Source organism: Trematomus bernacchii, unplaced genomic scaffold (assembly GCF_902827165.1).
Source record: "Trematomus bernacchii unplaced genomic scaffold, fTreBer1.1, whole genome shotgun sequence".
Lineage (NCBI taxonomy): Eukaryota > Metazoa > Chordata > Actinopteri > Perciformes > Nototheniidae > Trematomus > Trematomus bernacchii.
This window is the reverse complement of record NW_022988050.1, coordinates 2,051,210-2,069,752: the sequence shown is the minus strand read 5'-3', so window position 1 is coordinate 2,069,752 and position 18,543 is coordinate 2,051,210. Positions and strand designations below refer to the sequence as shown.

General features: G+C 42.2%; 2 protein-coding genes across 2 annotated transcripts in view; one reads left to right on the top strand and one right to left on the bottom strand.

Moving 5' to 3' along the window:
- The first annotated feature begins 1,930 nt into the window (after positions 1–1,930).
- bhlha15 (basic helix-loop-helix family, member a15) lies at positions 1,931–4,411 on the top strand. The gene is made up of 2 exons (XM_034119487.1): positions 1,931–2,077; positions 3,208–4,411. Exon 2 carries the CDS (start codon positions 3,258–3,260, stop codon positions 3,798–3,800), a length of 543 nt encoding a protein of 180 aa, XP_033975378.1. The 5' UTR covers positions 1,931–2,077; positions 3,208–3,257; the 3' UTR covers positions 3,801–4,411.
- Positions 4,383–18,543, bottom strand: part of tecpr1a (tectonin beta-propeller repeat containing 1a) — a 20,364-nt gene continuing 6,203 nt past the window's right edge. Inside the window, exons 6-24 of the mRNA XM_034119486.1 lie at positions 15,492–15,666; positions 15,104–15,204; positions 14,481–14,582; positions 13,131–13,279; positions 12,260–12,819; positions 11,773–11,918; positions 11,461–11,616; positions 11,118–11,267; positions 10,602–10,759; positions 9,515–9,745; positions 9,124–9,220; positions 8,906–8,985; positions 8,722–8,778; positions 7,731–7,905; positions 7,281–7,416; positions 6,896–6,988; positions 6,691–6,797; positions 6,432–6,551; positions 4,383–6,101 (exon numbers count right to left, since the gene is read on the bottom strand). Coding sequence (XP_033975377.1) covers positions 5,964–6,101; positions 6,432–6,551; positions 6,691–6,797; positions 6,896–6,988; positions 7,281–7,416; positions 7,731–7,905; positions 8,722–8,778; positions 8,906–8,985; positions 9,124–9,220; positions 9,515–9,745; positions 10,602–10,759; positions 11,118–11,267; positions 11,461–11,616; positions 11,773–11,918; positions 12,260–12,819; positions 13,131–13,279; positions 14,481–14,582; positions 15,104–15,204; positions 15,492–15,666 — 2,931 coding nt within the window. The 3' untranslated portion in view covers positions 4,383–5,963. The remainder of the gene's footprint in view (positions 6,102–6,431; positions 6,552–6,690; positions 6,798–6,895; positions 6,989–7,280; positions 7,417–7,730; positions 7,906–8,721; positions 8,779–8,905; positions 8,986–9,123; positions 9,221–9,514; positions 9,746–10,601; positions 10,760–11,117; positions 11,268–11,460; positions 11,617–11,772; positions 11,919–12,259; positions 12,820–13,130; positions 13,280–14,480; positions 14,583–15,103; positions 15,205–15,491; positions 15,667–18,543) is intronic.

Genomic DNA, 18,543 nt, shown 5'->3' with positions numbered 1-18,543 from the left:
ACTATGTTCTTTGAATTATTTCTGTTTAAGCTTTTTCTGGTGTTACTTTACAAAAGAGTTCACACATGCTATTACAGGTTTTCCTTTAAACTAACGTGCCACTTAGCTTCAAAATAGTAGCATTAAAAGGGAAAACATCTGGATTATTTATTAATACTCTCTGTTTTGGCAGAAACTTAACAAACACCATGTGGATTCATTAAGACGTTTCCCTAACTCATTCATTCAATATTTTACTCGCCTCTCTCTGCTACACCGATGCTGCATTTTCTTGTAAGGAGGCGCTTGCTAGCTGCTAGCTTACATTTAGCTTTTCCTCAGTTTGGCTCCTGAACATCATGGATTGGGTATAAAATGTATGGTAAATGTAAATGTTTAGCCTAGTTATGAACTTTAGAAATCATGATTATAATGTATATTATTAGTACCATTAAACTAACCTACTCTAAGTGAGGCTAATTTATGACAACAGAATATAAAAGAACAAGCTTGCTAGCTGCTAGCTAACACTTGGCTCAGTTTGGCTCCTGAACCTAATGAATTAAGTAAAGTAAAAATAACTTTTTAGTAGAGTTATGATCTCTACAAATGTAAGCTACCCTACTCTTAGTAAGGCTCACCTATGACAACAAAAAGAAAAGCACATGCTCTCAAAACACACTTAAAGTAGGCTACTAATGCATTAAATAACAGGTAAATCTTAGTCTACAAAAACTAAGATTACAAAAAATTAAAAAACAAATAATGTCTGAATAAGACTAAGAGACTTTAGAAAGGTGGTGGAAATCCTGACTACCACCATAGATAAACCACTATATTAAACCAATTTTGTCATAAAAGACTACTTCTAAACAAATACTTTTATGGCAAACACACCACTCTGTCTTTAGTTATCACAGCAGGTAAAGGACAATAATCCCAACTGCCAACATTGTTTTCAGGTCAAACAGACTTCAGATCCCACATATGAGTGGGTAAGGCGTAGGCCTAAGTGGGTGATTTAAAAAAAGCTAATTATGTTATTATGCTGTCTTCTTGTTTGTTTGGTATCTGTGACCCTTGTAACCCTTTACAATTCGTCTGTGGTTAAAACAGTTTGTCTGGTCAACAAAGGGATAAGTGTGGCTCTGTACATTGAGGTATAGCCTGCAGGACTGTATTCAAATGAAGCAGCTGAAGGTGATAAGCGACAATGGAAATTACGTTAACTGCTCAGAGTTGAGGACCGGACGAGGAACCAAAGATTTTGTGTTTTTCAATACTAACAACTCAGAAAATCAGAGAATCCAAAAGCAGAAATTCATAGCAAGGTAATGGCCAAAATCAGTTATTACAGGGGTGTTCATGCATGTAAACTCAGGGCAAAAAGCATTAAATATATCATCTTTATTTAGTCCAGGCCAAATAATGTAATGTACAAATGTTAAATATTGTACCAATGTGGTTTTAATATGATGCTAAATGTGCTTGTATACTGTATATAAACACAAGTTTTAAGGAACTTGCACTTAATGATAATAATAATAATATTAATTTTCTATTTCAATTTTTGGGCACAACAGTGATATAATGAGCTGGTAATATTAGATCAGAGACATCCTACATACTTTACTTGTAGGCTAACTTATGTTATGTTTCAAGTATTGCTACTATAATGTAGACTAAGTAGATTTAATGATTTAAATACTGGAACACCAAGTGGTAGGTTATAATATAAAATGAGGATTTACTACAATGAGTCATTATATTATTTTCTTTTGGATAATTTTAGAGACTGCAGTCATTAAGACCTGATATTGTTGGCAGTATTATGACAGTGTGACAGTGACAGCAGCATGTGGGCGGGGCATAGAGTGAGTTCGCTCTCTGGTTGGCTGAGCAGCGCTACGTGTACATCAGTCCGCTCCAGGTAGCTCGCATGTGACAGTTATCTGCATGTGTGTGTGTGAGAGAGTGTGTTTGTGTCTGCTGCTCTCTCCTCTCTTCACTTTATATGATGGTGCATTCAATGACCGGCTGCATGATGACGATTTCCCCTTAAACACTCAGGAGGAGGAAAGTTAGTTTAACGTGCAAGGTAAGACTTTTTTATTTAGTTATTTAAGTTGTTTAAGATACTTTAATGGCTGCTGTGAATATAGTTTACTACAGTGAATGAGTTTTGCATGTTTATCTCATATCAGCAACCACAGATTAAACTTGGGTTAGGAAATTAAAGAGAGGGATGTTGATGTAGAAATGTCTCTTCCTTTATATCGTGTGCACATCTATGTAAAACAGCTTAATCTAATTTTTTTTGGCAGTTTTAACACATTAGCATATTTGATGATGTGGTTTAAAGCTTGCTTGTGAACCCCCTTTAAACTACCTTAAGTACAGCAAACTTCAACCTAACTTCAGGGTGTTTATAAATCATTGGTTTAAAAAAAAAAGTAAAACCCATGGGTTAGTTAAAGAGCATTTGAGGTGAATTATCGAGAGCTGGTTGGACTCCCTGTTCTTGTGAGTGTAACCTTGAAATGGGTATTATCACAGGAGTGTGGGGATAAGAGAGGCTAGATTAACAGAGCAACATCATGCCGTTTTCACACTGCAACAGGCTGATTAGATACAACAGGATGCTGGGCTGTTTGAGTTAGAGGGAGGCTTATTTAGCAAATGGGGATTACATGCTGCCTGGGAGAAGACTTTAAATTCATGTTAAGATGCCTTTGTGTATTTAAACTGTTCTTACTCTTGTGCAATTGTGGAAAAAGTACTCAGATATTTAAGTCAAGTAAAAGTAGCAATAGCAATTGTAAAAGCACTGTTAACATTTAAAGTACTGCATTCAAAATCCTAATAAAAAAAAACAAAAGTAATGGAATCAGTTTATACTTAAAGTACCGACAGTAAAAGTAATTGTTAGTACATTTATATTACTTTGTGTACTAATGCCAGATATAATACCCTATAATAATATGTTGATTTATTAGTTTATTTATATTTTGTATTAGATAATAATCTGAATCTGAGAATGGCTATAGAGCTGAAAAATACCTGTAGTGAAGTAAAAAGTACAATTTATTTTCTAGTAGAAGCATAAAGTAGCATACAATGAAACAACTCAAATAAATACCTTTAAATTATACTTAGGTACATTACTCGAGTACATGTACTTCACCACAGTCCACTGCTCCTGTGTAACACTCCCATCTTCTCTTCCAGGCCTGTTGAAGCTGTTGTATATAAACTTTGTGAGAAAAAGCTGAATCAGGATGAAGTCCAAAGGGAAGGCAGTGAAACCCTCCAGGAGGACGTGGTCCAACCCTGAGCCAGATATAGAAGCAGACACAGAACCAGAACCGGGCTCCAGTGAGCAGGAGGGCTCGGAGGCCTCGGTGCGGATCGGGGGCTCCTGGAGGGGGTCTCTGAGGGGCGGGGGGCGGCGGCGGCGCAGGACCCGCGGCTCCAACACCAAGGAGCGCAGCAAGAGGCGTCTGGAAAGCAACGAGCGCGAGAGGACACGCATGCACAAACTCAACAACGCCTTCCAAGCTTTACGAGAGGCCATCCCTCACGTGAACACCGAGAAGAAGCTGTCCAAGATCGAGACTCTGACCCTGGCGAAGAACTACATCAAAGCCCTGACTACCATCGTGGTGGACATGTCGGGGGCCGGCCTGCCTGAAGGGGGGGTTTCCTCAGAGGCCAATGCCGCCAAGCTGCTCCAGTGCTACCAGAAGCACCTGGAGGATGAAGGGGAGGACGATCTCACTCAGTATCTCACCCAAATGCACAGCTTCAGCCAGCGCAGCTAACAGAGGCTGCAGACCAGAGGTGTGTGTGGTGACCTTTAGGGCCAAATATCCCTGGGACCAGAAGTGGGTCTCTGCAGGAAGTGGGTGCTGTTCTCTGACAATTAAACCCAACGCTTGACCATCACAAAAGTGCCCTTCATGCAAAAAATAAGGAATGATTTAAGGACCATTCTAAAAAAGACTGCAGATCGTGGGTTATGAAGAGTAAGACGAGTCATGTGTTATTGAACTCAGGAACGAATGTTTTCGCAATTCTGTGTCTTTACTTCTCGTCTTCTATAGGCAGGAACTTGTTCTCCTTTGTGTTATCTTGTGATCTTCTTGTGTGTTTTTCTGTTGAGGAACCTGCCGAGCGTAGCCTCTAGTCACAACTGTCAGGAAGAAAGACAAGCGGCCGGCCTGAATATTGAAACGAAGCGAGAAACTGTGTTTGCTCATGACGACAATCTAACAGTCTTCTCACAGCGTGTGCACACAGATACTATTTAAAGTGTGTGTTATTTGACTAATTGTTTGTCTCCATGTGTCTCCAAGGCAAGACATTGTAGTGAATAACATCAGGAAAAACTATTTGGGGAGTTGCTATCAATAAACACATTTATTTATTGACAGATAAGGACTGTTACTTTGACCATGCACAACACTTGAGAAATGTACTCCACAATGTCAACAGCAGGGATGTGTTGCACGCTACAGTAACACAAAGCAATGTTAGTTATTCACAGATAAAACAGACGGATCTCTGTACACTTTCAACATTTCAACAAAGGCTGCATCATATTTAGACGATACATTATGATACAGAGGAATTTAGACAGCTGTTAACATAAATTAAAGCCTGAACGGATACTTATTAATGTTTTTAAAGTAAAAGCTCATGTCAAAAGTAGAAACACTATTCCAGCTTACTATTTTACCATTGCAGCACTATACTAAGTACATAATATTCATATTTTACAGATTTATAACAAAAATATAGTTGTTTTTGATATTTTCTTCTCATCGCTCAGTCATTCTACTAACGACAGGAAGTAAATGCCGACATGCAAACATGCTCCTGAGAAAGAGGAAGGTTCAGTTTTAGCATTTTTAACCACAGAACGTATACAAGTAATCCACACTTTTCCCTTATTTATAATGCTAACCATTGCACATACTCCATGAAAACTACATTTTAAATTAAAAAAATAAAAGCTTTATAAAACATCAGTTCACTGTTGGTACAAGGCAACCACCACAAGTAAATAAAGCCAGTGCATGTCTTGTTAAAGCTGCTACATACAGGCTCCAAAAGCACTGTAAATGTATAGAAGTCAATGGGAAAACCCTATCATTTCCTGTTACAATACAAAGCCATTTTTTTTTTACAATTAGTAAGCGCCTCAGTAGTACCAATAAAACACTAAAGCTCACAGAAAAGTGTGTGTGTGTGTTTGAGAGCTTGCCTTGCTTTAAAGATGTCCTAACTTCACACAGGTTCCACACACATTTGGACGCAATAAACCCAGAAATCGGCTTCAAAAGTCCTTTTTAGAAGATTCTACTGTCATGCTTTTCTGCCGTCTGTCAGATCGGAAAAAAAAAGGTCCTTATTTGCTCTATCCCGTTATCAGATTTCTTATGTTCCAGAGTAATCAGGCTTTAGTCTATTGGAAAGTGTGTTAACCTTTTGCCTGTAGGATAATATTAAGCATGTTTTTAAATGTTGTATTAAATACCAGCCCAGTGGCAGACAGTTAACAGTCAAGTAGCTTTAATTAAAGTACATTCATTTCATTTTATCATTAAAACCCTACCTTTCCAAGTTCATCTGAACATGAGGTACTCTATAGAGTCTATACAAAGAAACTACATACACATGATGAATAAATATGGACAAAATGCATTAAGACCAGTGAGTTCAATGTCAGTGAGCAAAGACAGATAGCAAAGGGAGAGAAATTCAGCTCATATGAGATTCTGAAAGTCTAAAACGGAGAACTTTCCGTGACCCTGACTGCAGGACGTGAACACTGAAGGCTGTCCTCCAGAGTTTAGAGCTGAATTAGCAGTGCTGCTACTCCAGTGTTAAAAGTACTTTTTAGTGTGTGTGTGTGTGTGTGTGTGTGTGTGTGTGTGTGTGTGTGTGTGTGTGTGTGTGTGTGTGTGTGTGTGTGAGTGTGTCTAGCATCCTACAGCATTGCCGTTGGCCTCCGTGCTCACGGGGAAGGAGCTCTGAGAGGCCAGGCCCCCCAGAGAGGGCAGACGGATGCGGGGCGGCTCCATGCAGTTCCCCCTCACTGTGATGTGGTCCCATCCACCCTAAAGGACCAGAGTAGAGGGAGAGAAATCAGCAGCGTGCATTTGTGTTTGTTGCAAGTACACATTTTCACTGGGCACAGAAAAAGGCTTTACAACAGTGTTCAATACCAGCCTGTTATACATTTATTTTTCTTTACATACAAGATACAGACACTTTTACATTTCATTCAATTACAATTAACCTATAGGGCAAATACATGCTATTTTCCTGTTCATCCACGAGGGCATTGCGGGTGTATTATGTGTTTGATACATTGCAAACACGTATAGAATACACCAGCATGTGTATCAGATGATGGATTGTGAACAGATAGTGAGTTAGTGCCTCACCCCGATGCCGTAGTCCCAGGACTGTCCTTTGGGCTCCATGGGTTGGACTCCCAGCCGATGGCACACTGTCCCACAGCTCAGACCATGGCTGCCCTGCACCTTGTCCGCTATGATCCACACCTACCCCACAACAACAAAACTCACCAAATAAACAAATGCAAGGGTTGTTTATAACCCCAAAGTGTTATTTCTTTGTGGATTCAATTGTTGACACATACATTTTGATATGTATATGAAAAGAATGTGTCCTGGTACTGACCTGGTCCAGAGGCCCTACGGAGACTTTGCGTACGTTATTGGAGATGTGTTCCCAGGAGGATCCCTGAGGGTAGCTGGGGGTCACACCCTGCCGGTACCACAGGTTACCTGCACAGGAAACACAAAAAACATCATTAGTCCTTGTTAATATTTAAATTAATGTTTGTCTAAAAGGTAAGCTCTAAATACAAATGCAATAGCCTCACCATTTTCATCTACAGTGTACACTGACGTCCTGCCGACAGACACCTGCTTCAGCTTCTGTTTGGCCGGGGAGGGGATGTGGTACCAGCTGTCTCCTGCAGAGGGAGACAAAACACAAAATATTATATTGGTAAAATCATCTTTGTTTAGATTAGATATGATGTAGTAGCAGTAGAAAGATATGTATCGATAAAGTATCTATAGAGTTCACAATATGAAATATACAGAAAAAGTTAGAAAACACTGAAGCTGACACGTTTTGTTTCCTAAAATTAATGCTCGTCTAATTTTCAAGTACATCTTATATTTCAAATTAAAATGTGACATTATCCTCGAACAATATTCCCAGTGTTTTCTCTGCAGAATATCACAGTTTGTCCCTCTGACCTGCAGGGCTCTCTGCAGAGACAGATCCTCTGTAAAAGGCAGAGCCGTCCTTGGCGATGGCCCAGACCTGGCTGGCAGCTCCGATGGAGATGGACTTGAAAGACTGGTCGGTTCCCACGTGGAGCCACGAGGATCCCTGAGAGACAACCGGACGATGTTAGGATGATTACCTCCAAGGCACATTTCAAAGTTGTTTATGCTGCAGCTACACTGGAGGTATTTGTGCATTGTCAATTGACCCTTATCAACAGGAATTAGACCAAAAAAAAATGTCCTTCTACACTTTTGCATACAAGACATGAATGATTGGATAACACCTCCAAAGCAAGGATGGATTATGTTCTGCTCAGTAAGACATTCAAAATATCTCTAAATGTTTCTGGGTGAGTCACCAGACAGTGTTTAACCTGTTCATGGGTTGTCTGTGTTGGTAAAGTAAGAGTGACTCACGGCAGGCGTCAGTGTGGAGACTCCCAGTCTGCAGAGCACGTCTCCCTTGTTGCTGATCGCCCACAGAGGAACCACGTCCACGCTGATCTGCGCAGCACACGGCAGGATGGTGACGTCACTCAGGGAGATGGGAGGAACCTCCTGCCACGGTCCGGTGGTCGTCAGTTTACACTTCCTGTGCACGAGGAAAAACACAATGCTCACAGGTGCCCTTCATTTCAAAATCTAAAGATGCTGCTTGAGTAAGATGTCGAGCAAAATAATGAAATAACCATAAATAATTCAGGTTAATGTGCTTTTATCAGGCCCATACAGCGAATTTGGTTCGTTGAAAGAATTTTGGGATTGATTGAAAACAGTACGCTCTTATTTTGAAAGGTGAAACCAAGTGTTAATATGATTGGAAGAGTGCTGATCATGTGACAATATAAAGTTCAAGACAACCCTCCCACACTGGAGCAATACATTAATTTCTGCATGTGTGTATATAGTTAGACTCTAAGCATTGTTGATGGGATTTGAATGAACAGACAAGGGACATTTTCTGACTAAAATCACAAAAAATCCTTGTTTTGTTCCAAAATAAATTCAGGAGAGTGAGTTATGTAGTTAAACATTTAATAAGTATTCGTTTTTTTTAATGTTAAATAATTGCTCCATTGGACTTTCAACATCCAGCATATTAATGTTCTAAGAGTGCCTTATTGTAAGGCTTGGAAAGGAGTAGGATTGTAAAGATCTCCATGTGTATAAGAAATATATACTGTGATTAACCTTTGTTCTACTGATTAATCATCAAATATAGTTTCCTGCACTGAACAAAGATCAACACAATCTCTCTGCTTCCTCTGCTAAAGCTCTGTTGACTTTAAAAAAAAAAAAGCCCGCGCACACAAACAAAAACTGCAAATGTCAAGTGCCCTGGCCCCTCTGTGACCGCTGGCACCTGCTGATCCTGAGAGTAATGTACCACTGTTGCTTTTTATAGTACCTGGCCCATCGCCTGCGACGCACAAAGTCCTTCAGCGTTTTATGGCCATGATACGACCTGCATGGATAGGGAAGAGGACAAGCAGGAAACAATAAATACATTTAAGTCATATCTGTTATGGCTGCAGAGTTTTTAAAAAAGAAAAAAGCCACAGCAGGTGGATTTTTGAGATATGGAAACCTACGCTGGAAAATCAGCCGCATACTGCCAGCCGTCTCTGTCCGCCCCCCCCGACACACTGTAGTCCACAGACCAGTCAGACATCTGATAACAGCAAAAACAGGAAGTGAAACACCATGGAAGAACACGTCGTTATTTCTGGATACACACCTTATCCGTGATCATTTAAGACTTGTTGGTCAATCTGTGTGTGTGTGTGTGCGTGTGTGTGTGTGTACTCACCCATGTCCACTGAGGGGAGGGGGGTTTCATATTTGTTTTTGTGCACTCATGAAGTCCTGATGAGTCACTCCACATGTAGCGGTCTGTAGGGAGCCCTCTGAAATAACCAAACACTTTAAATTAAGCCGGCATGTAACATTTACTTTAATTGTTTAATATTTGACTGAATAATCGATTAGTAGTTATGGTCTATAAAATGTCAAAAATGGTAATCATTGCTTCCTAGTAGCCCAAGATGACTTCTTAAAATGACTTGTTTTGTCCACAACTCGAAGATATTAAGTTGACTGTTGGATGGTGGTATCTATATAGGAAATGCCTAGGAATTTCCGTGTTGGAGACAATTCAGCTACCAAAGAAACGATTGCAAGAGTATGAGCTTGAGTCTCACCTGTTGGTGTATCCGGTGACGGGGTTCCACCTCTGGTTCTCATAGATGTAGACGCTCTTGGAGTCTGACTGTGTGTAGATGTTATCCGTGCTGCTGGCCAGGCCCTGGAAGAAGCCGCCTCCGTATCCTCCGGTGTGGACCCAGGCCGTGTGGTCGTAGCCGATCCCCCACACTATACCCACACTGTTGCACTCCACGATACGGAGGTGACCTCCTACCTGCCGCCAAAACCTGTACAAAAGATAGATAGATAGATAGATAAGTACTTTATTGATCCCAATTTGGGACATGTTTGCATTGCAGCAGCATAAAAAAAAAAATAAACAGTCCCAAAATATTTCTGAAATAGAAATAAAATAGCATTAAAGAGTTAAAAAATATACATCTGAAAAATATACATGTGGAAATACAAATAAGGAAAAGATGCTTCATAAAGGTGGAAGAATTTAGATAACTATAGTTTATAGCACATGTGTCAAACTCAAGGCCCGGGGGCCAAATCAGGCCCTTTGTGGATTTAATTTCGGCCCGCAGGATCATTTCTAATTCCTATTAGATCTGGCCCGCCGGTATATTGCACGCACACCTTCACTCAATCCTGAGGGTCTCCTCAGCTCAGAGCCTGACCCCAAACATTGATGAACTTGCACCCAAGATGAGATGCCAAGTATCTGGCTTGAGCTAGCATCACAGAGCAGCAAACTGAGTTCAATGGATGTTTCCTTCTGCACTTTCTTTCTTGAGACAACAGGGCATGTTTGGTTTTCTCTTTGAGGGAAATAGTTTTTTTGAAGCTGTTGTTGGCCTGTGGAGAAATGTAATCATAAGAAATGACTCAGAAAATCTGCAGATATAGCCATAAGAAATGAATGCAACTGATTATTTTTTAATGTTGTTTTTATAGGCAATAATTTAAGCTTTGTTAGTTCCAGGTTTAATATGTGCAATAAGTTCATTTCAATAAGCTTTGCAATAAACATTGAACCAGTCCGGCCCTCGACTAGTACCCATTTTTTTATTTTGGCCCACTGTGTATTTGAGTTTGACACCCCTGGTTTATAGACAAGTGATGCGTGGGTTTTCTTACATCTGGTCGCAGGGTGTGGGGTAAGGCATGGCCTCCAGACTGGGGGAGGGCTCACTGACGAAGATGTCTCCTTTGCAGGTGATGGACCAGGCGGCCTGTTTGGAGGGAGGACCCTGGATCCCTCTGGAGTCGCAGCAGGAGACGCTCAACAACGCCAGCTTCAGTCGGTAGAGAGGGGAAGGCAGACAGAGCGGGTCGGAGAGGGAGGGAGAGACGAATGAGAAGTTAAAAATAACTTTGTTGTCATTTTACTGGAGCGCAAGACAACAATACAACACAATGACGACGGCACTCCCTGATATTGGAAACAATAAAGAAAGAAGGTCGCAGTCAACAATATAAAAGAACAGTGGTACTAAAAGTGCTCTCTGAAATGCGAATAACAATAAACAATATAAGTATACAATCTCGCAGCGACAAATGTAAACCAGTAGCAGTGAGTAGACCCGATGGGAAGGCCAGTCAATGTAAACTATGCACCGTTATGGTTTGCTGTGTGTAAGTATTCATACGCACCCAGTCTTGCATCTCCAGCTCTGTAGCTGCTGAGAGTCTGATTGGCCACCTCTGTTTGGTCCGCTCAGGAGTGTAGATGGCAAAAGAGTGTTTGGAGTCGTTCAGCACGGGGACCAAGATGGTGACATCGTTGACGAACGCGTGCAGGTACTGCAGAGAGTAAATAGAAGTAGAAAGGATAAGAGAAAAGCATTATTGAAAACAGAAACAGCAGACGTTGACCTTGAGTATATCAAAAAAGATATCTTCCTCATTAATGCTTTGCGGCTGAATGTATTCAATGCTGTATTGACACAAGTCTAATCCACAAAGCACCAAGCTGAAAACACACACACTTTCTCACCTTTTTCTCCTCATAAAAGTTGTAGTAGATGAAAAGGATGCCGTCCTTGTTGCCCTCGGCTCCTGAAAACTGCTCAAGGGCAAAATGAACGTCGATCCACTTGTAAGGCTTCCAGTCTCTCCACCACTGCATGGTTCCCTTCTTCACCCACACCGACTGCGTTCAGACAGAGGAGGGAATAATTAGTGATGAATAAAAGAGGGTGGTCCAATACCACACAAAGACAGAGAAATAATGACTTGAAAAAGAACAAATATTCGGAAAATCAAGTATTAGAGCTCCTGATGTTGAGGTCACATCCTCTGTGCGTACCTGTTCTATGGCTTGTTCATAATGTCTGAAATTATCCATCTCTCTTTTGGTCCTCTCACTGAGCTGCTCAAAGATTTGTCTCCTCCAGGCGGCCGTCTGTGCCGGGCTGACGGACAGACTCATGGACTGGACTGACTGGACCAAAGCTGGGGAAGACAGAAAGAAAATCAATAACTGAAAAAAGGAAAGGAAACAAAATGGACCTCAGCTGAACCACTGGTTTCCTGCACATGTGGAAATAAAATGTAATCGTGTTAGCCTTGACTTTGGAGCAAATACATTACATGAAGAGTCACTATTGTGTGTTCTGGAGCTCAGATGTTGTTACATTGTATTTCCTCACATGCCTCCTTAGCTCCATAACTAAGTTTCCTTCAAGAATTTGAGGTATCACAAGGTTAGTAATTGATCATTTTGTACACTTTCCTTTTAGCTATACATATGTAGAGTCTAATCTAATACTAGAAAGTGATCTAATTTAACTCACATGAGGCGTTCATGGAGTTGAACCAGTTGAGTTGGGAGTGACTGTCCACGTTGCAGCCCCCCCCGCTGACCCAGGCCCACAGAGGGCGCTCATCTGCCCCGTACGGGTCCTCCATGGCCAGAGTGTACGTGGCCACTGACGACAGGCTGCAGGTGTCCACAGAGTCCAACACAACTCCAGTCTGCTGAATCTGCGCCTCCTCCAGATCCACGTTACACCACTGGGGGTCCTGAGGGGGAATAGCTACACCTGCACAGGGGTCTTTGAGATCCTCCTCCAGAGCGAGGGGTTCCTCCTCCAAAACAGCAGGGGGAGTTTCCTCTCTGGAAGTCTTTGCCGGTTCTCGGTCAGAGACGAGTTCAGAGATGAAGCTGTCGCTGGTGACTTTGGGGATGTGGGGTTTGGGGGTCTCGACAGGTTGGTCTGTGGGGGCATCAACGAGGGACTCGGGAGAGGAGGAGGTGACGAGGCCGGCGGCTCCGTCTGTAGATCCTCTCTCCGACTCCACATCGCTCACTGCTGACTGAGCGCGCACCTCACCACAGAAATAAATTCCAGCACTGTGACGTCGAGGGGGAGAAGATGACAAGTGTCTTACAATAAGTGCAATCAGACATAAGGATAGAAATTCAGAACAGCAAGAAACCTGTAAGTACATCAGCTTCAAATAGGACTTTTAACCTTTTCAAAGTGCTACAAACTGAAATTAAAAGGCGTTTGCTTCTTTTACAGAATGTATTTAAATGTTAATGTTGCACTGTTGAGGAATGTTTGTCAAATGTATGGTTGTGTGTGTGTGTGTGTGTGTGTGTGTGTGTGTGTGTGTGTGTGTGTGTGTGTGTGTGTGTGTGTGTGCACTGCACATCAGTACCTCTGCAGAGAGCTTGCGCTGGCACTGGAGTGGGATCGGTCTCCGTCTCGGGGGACAGTGATGGCCCTCCAGGTTTTCCCACTCAGCTCACTAGAGGTCACACCTTGTCTGAAGTACACCGCCCGATCCTCAGAGCTGATAGCCAAAACCTACACACACACACACACACACACACACACACACACACACACACACACACAAACACACACACACAGGGTTGGGTTGTAACGGAATACATGTAACGGTGTTACGTAATCAGAATACAAAAATCAAGTAACTGTATTCAGCTCGCGTTACATTTTAAAAACGAGTAATCTGATTACAGTTACTTTAGTAAACCTGAAGTGAATACATTTTGGAATACTTATTGGAATTATTGGTGGAAAGATTTCCTCACAACATGTAATATTCATTACTAAAGGTACAGCCGAATCATCACAGCGCACAAAACCTATTACCGCCGCAGATGGACCAAAAAAGGGAGTGTTTGAAAAAAATGTGCGGGTCCGCTCAGTGAAACAATAACAACGAAACATGGAGGAACAAAAGTCTGCGTTTAAATCGTGGCGATATCGACACTACAGGAAAACCTCCTTCACTTCATGAAATCTCTGCAGCACCAGGAGGCAGCGGGAGGGTTAACTCAGCCTCGCTAACGCCAGTGTTGGCGTGTGCCAACACTGGCAGGACAGAAGGCGACACGTCCGTTCTAAGCCGTGTCCCTCACTCCTCACATCCCAAGCTGCATCCCCAAAAAGTGTATTATGTTGTTACATCGTTTCAGATATTATGTTTCAGTTGTGCTCTTGATAAGCCATTAAAACAGTAAAAACACGTTCAGTTTCCTTTTGCTTTTTGTGTCTCCTGTTCACCAAAACATACCCATCTGTGATGGAAAAAGAAAGTAATCCAAAAGGACACACACACACACACACACACACAGCACACACACACACACACACACACACACACACACACACACACACACACACACACACACACACACACACACACACACACACACACACACACACACACACACACACACACACACACACACACACACACACACACACACACACACACACACACACACACACACACACACACACACACACACACACACACACACACACACACACACACACACACACACACACACACACACACACACACACACACACACACACACACACACACACACACACACACACACACACACACACACACACACCACACACACACACACACACACACACACACACACACACACACACACACACACACACACACACACACACACACACACCAGTTTTCTGCAGGCTGTGTGGTCACGTGGCTTTCATTTACCTGGTCGTTGAGTCCGACGTTGATCATGATCATTTCTCCCACCATGTTGATCCAGCCCGAGCCACAGGGGTTGTGGGAGTTAATGCCGCGTCTGAACCACACCTGGCAACGCAGGAGAGCGGGGACATTTTTAGCTAGAAACCCACATCTGCTTAAATATAGCAATGGTTAATATCAGTCTAGAAGTCTTGTTCCTCTTTGCTACTGCAGTTTTCCTAAGGGGCATATTGTGCCATTGAAATCACTCTGTCAGATCTAATTAAAGCTTTTTAGATACACTATATTTGTATTCCCTGTTGGGCTATAATTCTGTTTAACAGGATTATTTAACTCTGTACATGACTATCTAATGACGCCAGAGAAAATTGATAGATTCCAAATAAATGTAAGTGTTCAAGTCACAGTCTATTTGCCTCTGAGATACAGAGCCATCATAACACGACTCATATAAACGGTACTAAAATGTAGGAAAATATACTAATATGCAAGTAACAGATATTGGATAATGGTAATAAGAAACATACTTAATTGAATGAATGAAAGGAAGCAGGTATTTGTGTGATGCAATAATCCAATCATGTTGTTGTGTGCCTTTTATGATGTTTACTAGAGATTTTTCTCACTTTGTTATCCTTGGTCAAAGCCCAAACAACGTTGACTCCCACAGCGACATGTGTGGCTCCCACATCAGGACTGGGAGAATCCACCGTGACCCAGGAGGATCCTGACAAGAGAAACATATTAATATAAGTATATATATGTTCAACACAACAACATACAAAACTTATATATATCAATATTCCAATTACTTGTATATAGACTATTCTGCACAATTCCTATTATATTATATTTTATTTGTATTTACTTGCACTATTATCTGTTTTATTGTGTTGCACTGTTGGAGGAGCCTGTGACCTAAGCATTTCATTGTCATAACTACACTGTAGCTATGTACATATGACAATAAAAGCCTTGAACCTTGAACCTCTTCCCACCAGTGAGCCGGTGTACCTTTGGGGCAGTCTCTGCTGACGCCCTCCCTGACGAGGAGCTGGCCCTCCCACAGCACCGCCCACACCAGATCCCCGGGGCCACAGCTGATCTGGATCACCTCCCCAGGGAGAGACACCTCCTCCCACACTGAGCCCTCAGGATTCAGGTGATAGATCCCCTCTCTGAACCAAACCTGGAGAGCAAAGGAGGGATGAGAGAGGGAAAAGGAGGGATGAGAGAGAGAAAAGGAGGGATGAGAGAGGGATGGAGGGATGAGAGAGGGATGGAGGGATGAGAGAGAGAAAAGGAGGGATGAGAGAGAGAAAAGGAGGGATGAGAGAGGGATGGAGGGATGAGAGAGGGATGGAGGGATGAGAGAGGGATGGAGGGACAATACGTGAGGGAATAAATCTATATGCAATATAAAAAGCTACTATGGGCAAAAACAAGGTCAAGTAACGTTTGAATGTGCCTATCTTTGAAGAAAATCTCTTACAATATACACATTATTCACTTTAACTTTAAAGAAGTGTTTGTGGTGATTTCTTTCTACTGATTTAATTTAGTTTTGTATTTTTGTTGCTTTAATCATTTCTGTACCCTTCCCTGTAGTGTGTTATATAGGTTTTGTGCAAGTTAATGGTCTGCAAAGGCAAACATCTCAAAGTTCCCTCCAGAGGGAGTTTTTTTAAATGTAGTTAAATAGAAACACACACACAAAAAGTGCACTATTTATACATTTACAAAAATAAAACCACGTATAGAAAAGACATGTGTGCTATCAAACCGGCTTGTTACCATTAATTCAAAACAACATAAAGGAAATAAATGAAAATGAATAGTTTTTCTGGCAGATTTTTTCCGGTTGTGTATTTTCAAATTCTAGCGCACTCGAGCTGGTTTCTCCAAAATTACCTACCCCACCTTTAAAGAAAGTAACGAAAGTCCTAAAATCCTGCCAGCCATAAAGGATGCATTCATTTAATACGTTTTGTCTAATAGCATCACAACATTTATTTTGTTGTTATTTTTTAAATTGCGGAACTCCCCCTCATCTTTTGTTTTGCTGCCGCTAAGCATGCTGGGAGAATGACATTTGAGATTGGAGGACGTTCCAGAACCAAGAGCAAAACCAAACTGTGACATCACACCGGCTTTGGTCTTGGGGTTCTAAGAGTTTGCAAGTAGAAGTCTCTCAGAACTGAATTCACTCTTCTTAACAGACCGATGAGCAACAGACACATTCAGTTTGATCAGAAAACCTTTACAGTCTCCAACAGACACATTCAGTTTGATCAGAAAACCTTTACAGTCTCCAACAGACACATTCAGTTTGATCAGAAAACCTTTACAGTCTCCAACAGACACATTCAGTTTGATCAGAAAACCTTTACAGTCTCCAACAGACACATTCAGTTTGATCAGAAAACCTTTACAGTCTCCAACAGACACATTCAGTTTGATCAGAAAACCTTTACAGTCTCCAACAGACATCTTCACCCCAACACAAGTCTACAGACTGTGCAATGGATAGGAGAAACTATTCAAAAAACAGGGGTGATCCCGAGCCATACGACCATGAACATGCCGTGGATGAATGCCTGAACAAGATCCAGTGCAGAAATGGCAAGATATACGGCTTGGCTGATTTCCGCAATGCATATGATTGCGAGAAGAAGACTTTTGCCCACAAGATGCGCAAAGAAATGGACAAGGTGAAAAGTCTGGAGGCAGCGCTGAGTTACAGGGACTCAGGGTTTGGCAAAAAGCCCCAAGGGCAGTTTGACACTGAAGATCTGGCTCTAAAACAAGGCACAGATCCCAAGCCATATGACCATGAAGATACCGTGGAAGAATCCCTGAAGAAGCTCCACTGCAGAAATGGCAAGATATACGGCTGGGTTGAGTTATGCTTGGCATATGATTGCGAGAAGAAGACTTTTGCCCACAAGATGCGCAAAGAAATGGACAAGGTGAAAAGTCTGGAGGCAGCGCTGAGTTACAAGGACTCAGGGTTTGACAAAAAGCCCCAAGCGCAGTTTGACACTAGAGATCTGGCTCTAAAACAGAGCACAGAGTCTGAGGTCCAAATGATTAAGAAGCAAGTCGGCAAAAAGCCCCAAGCGCAGTTTGACACTGGAGATCTGGCTCTAAAACAGAGCACAGAGTCCGAGGTCCAAATGATTAAGAAGCAAGTCAGTCAGTTGGATGACGAGAAGAGAGAGCTGGTGGAAAAGCTCTCAAAGATGGAGATGAAATTGAAAGAGGTGGAGCAAAAGAAAGAAGAACTGGCTGAAAAACACCTGAGCTCACAGAAGATGGTGAAACAGTTGATTGTCCAGTTAAAAGAACAGGAGGAAAGGTTCTCCCAGAAACTGGCTGACAAAGACCCGAGCTGGGAGCCTGAGCTGGAACAGATGTCGATGAAGATAAGTCTCATGGTCAGAAACAACAGCAACTTCGAGAAAGAATTCCAAGCGTTGAAGGACAAGATGGGACAGCAGAAGGACAAGTTCCCAAAAGTCCTGGACGAACAGAATGTGAGCTCGGAGACTGAGCTAGAAAAGGTGGAGATCCAGCTAGAGCAGTCCATGAACAAAAAGACGCGTCTGGAGCTGAAAAACAAGGACTTGGAGAAGGAGGTCCAAGACCTGAAAGACGACAGGACAGAGCAGGAGGAAAAGGTCTCCAAAGAAAAGGCTGACCAGAGCTGGGAGACCAAGTTCAAGGTGATGGAGAAAAAGTTAAAGGCGGTAGAGGAGGAGAAGGAAACCCTGGCTCAGAAGAACCTGAGCTGGGAGGCGACAGAGAAGAAGAGAAAGGATGAACGTAAAGTCCTGGATGACTTGTTCTTCACAAGGGCGAATGAGGAAAGGATCCTCGCTGTGCGGAAAATGCGTAGCAGGAAACTGAAGAAGGCGATGAAAAAGGGAGCAAAATGGACGAAGCTGAGGCTACAGACAACGCCTCAGAGGAGACGGTGGAGACAGAACTGGAGGGAACGGAGAACAACAGGAAGGCAGTGTTGAGCTGTGACAGTGACTCAAAGATGGACCAGTCACTGTTCCTC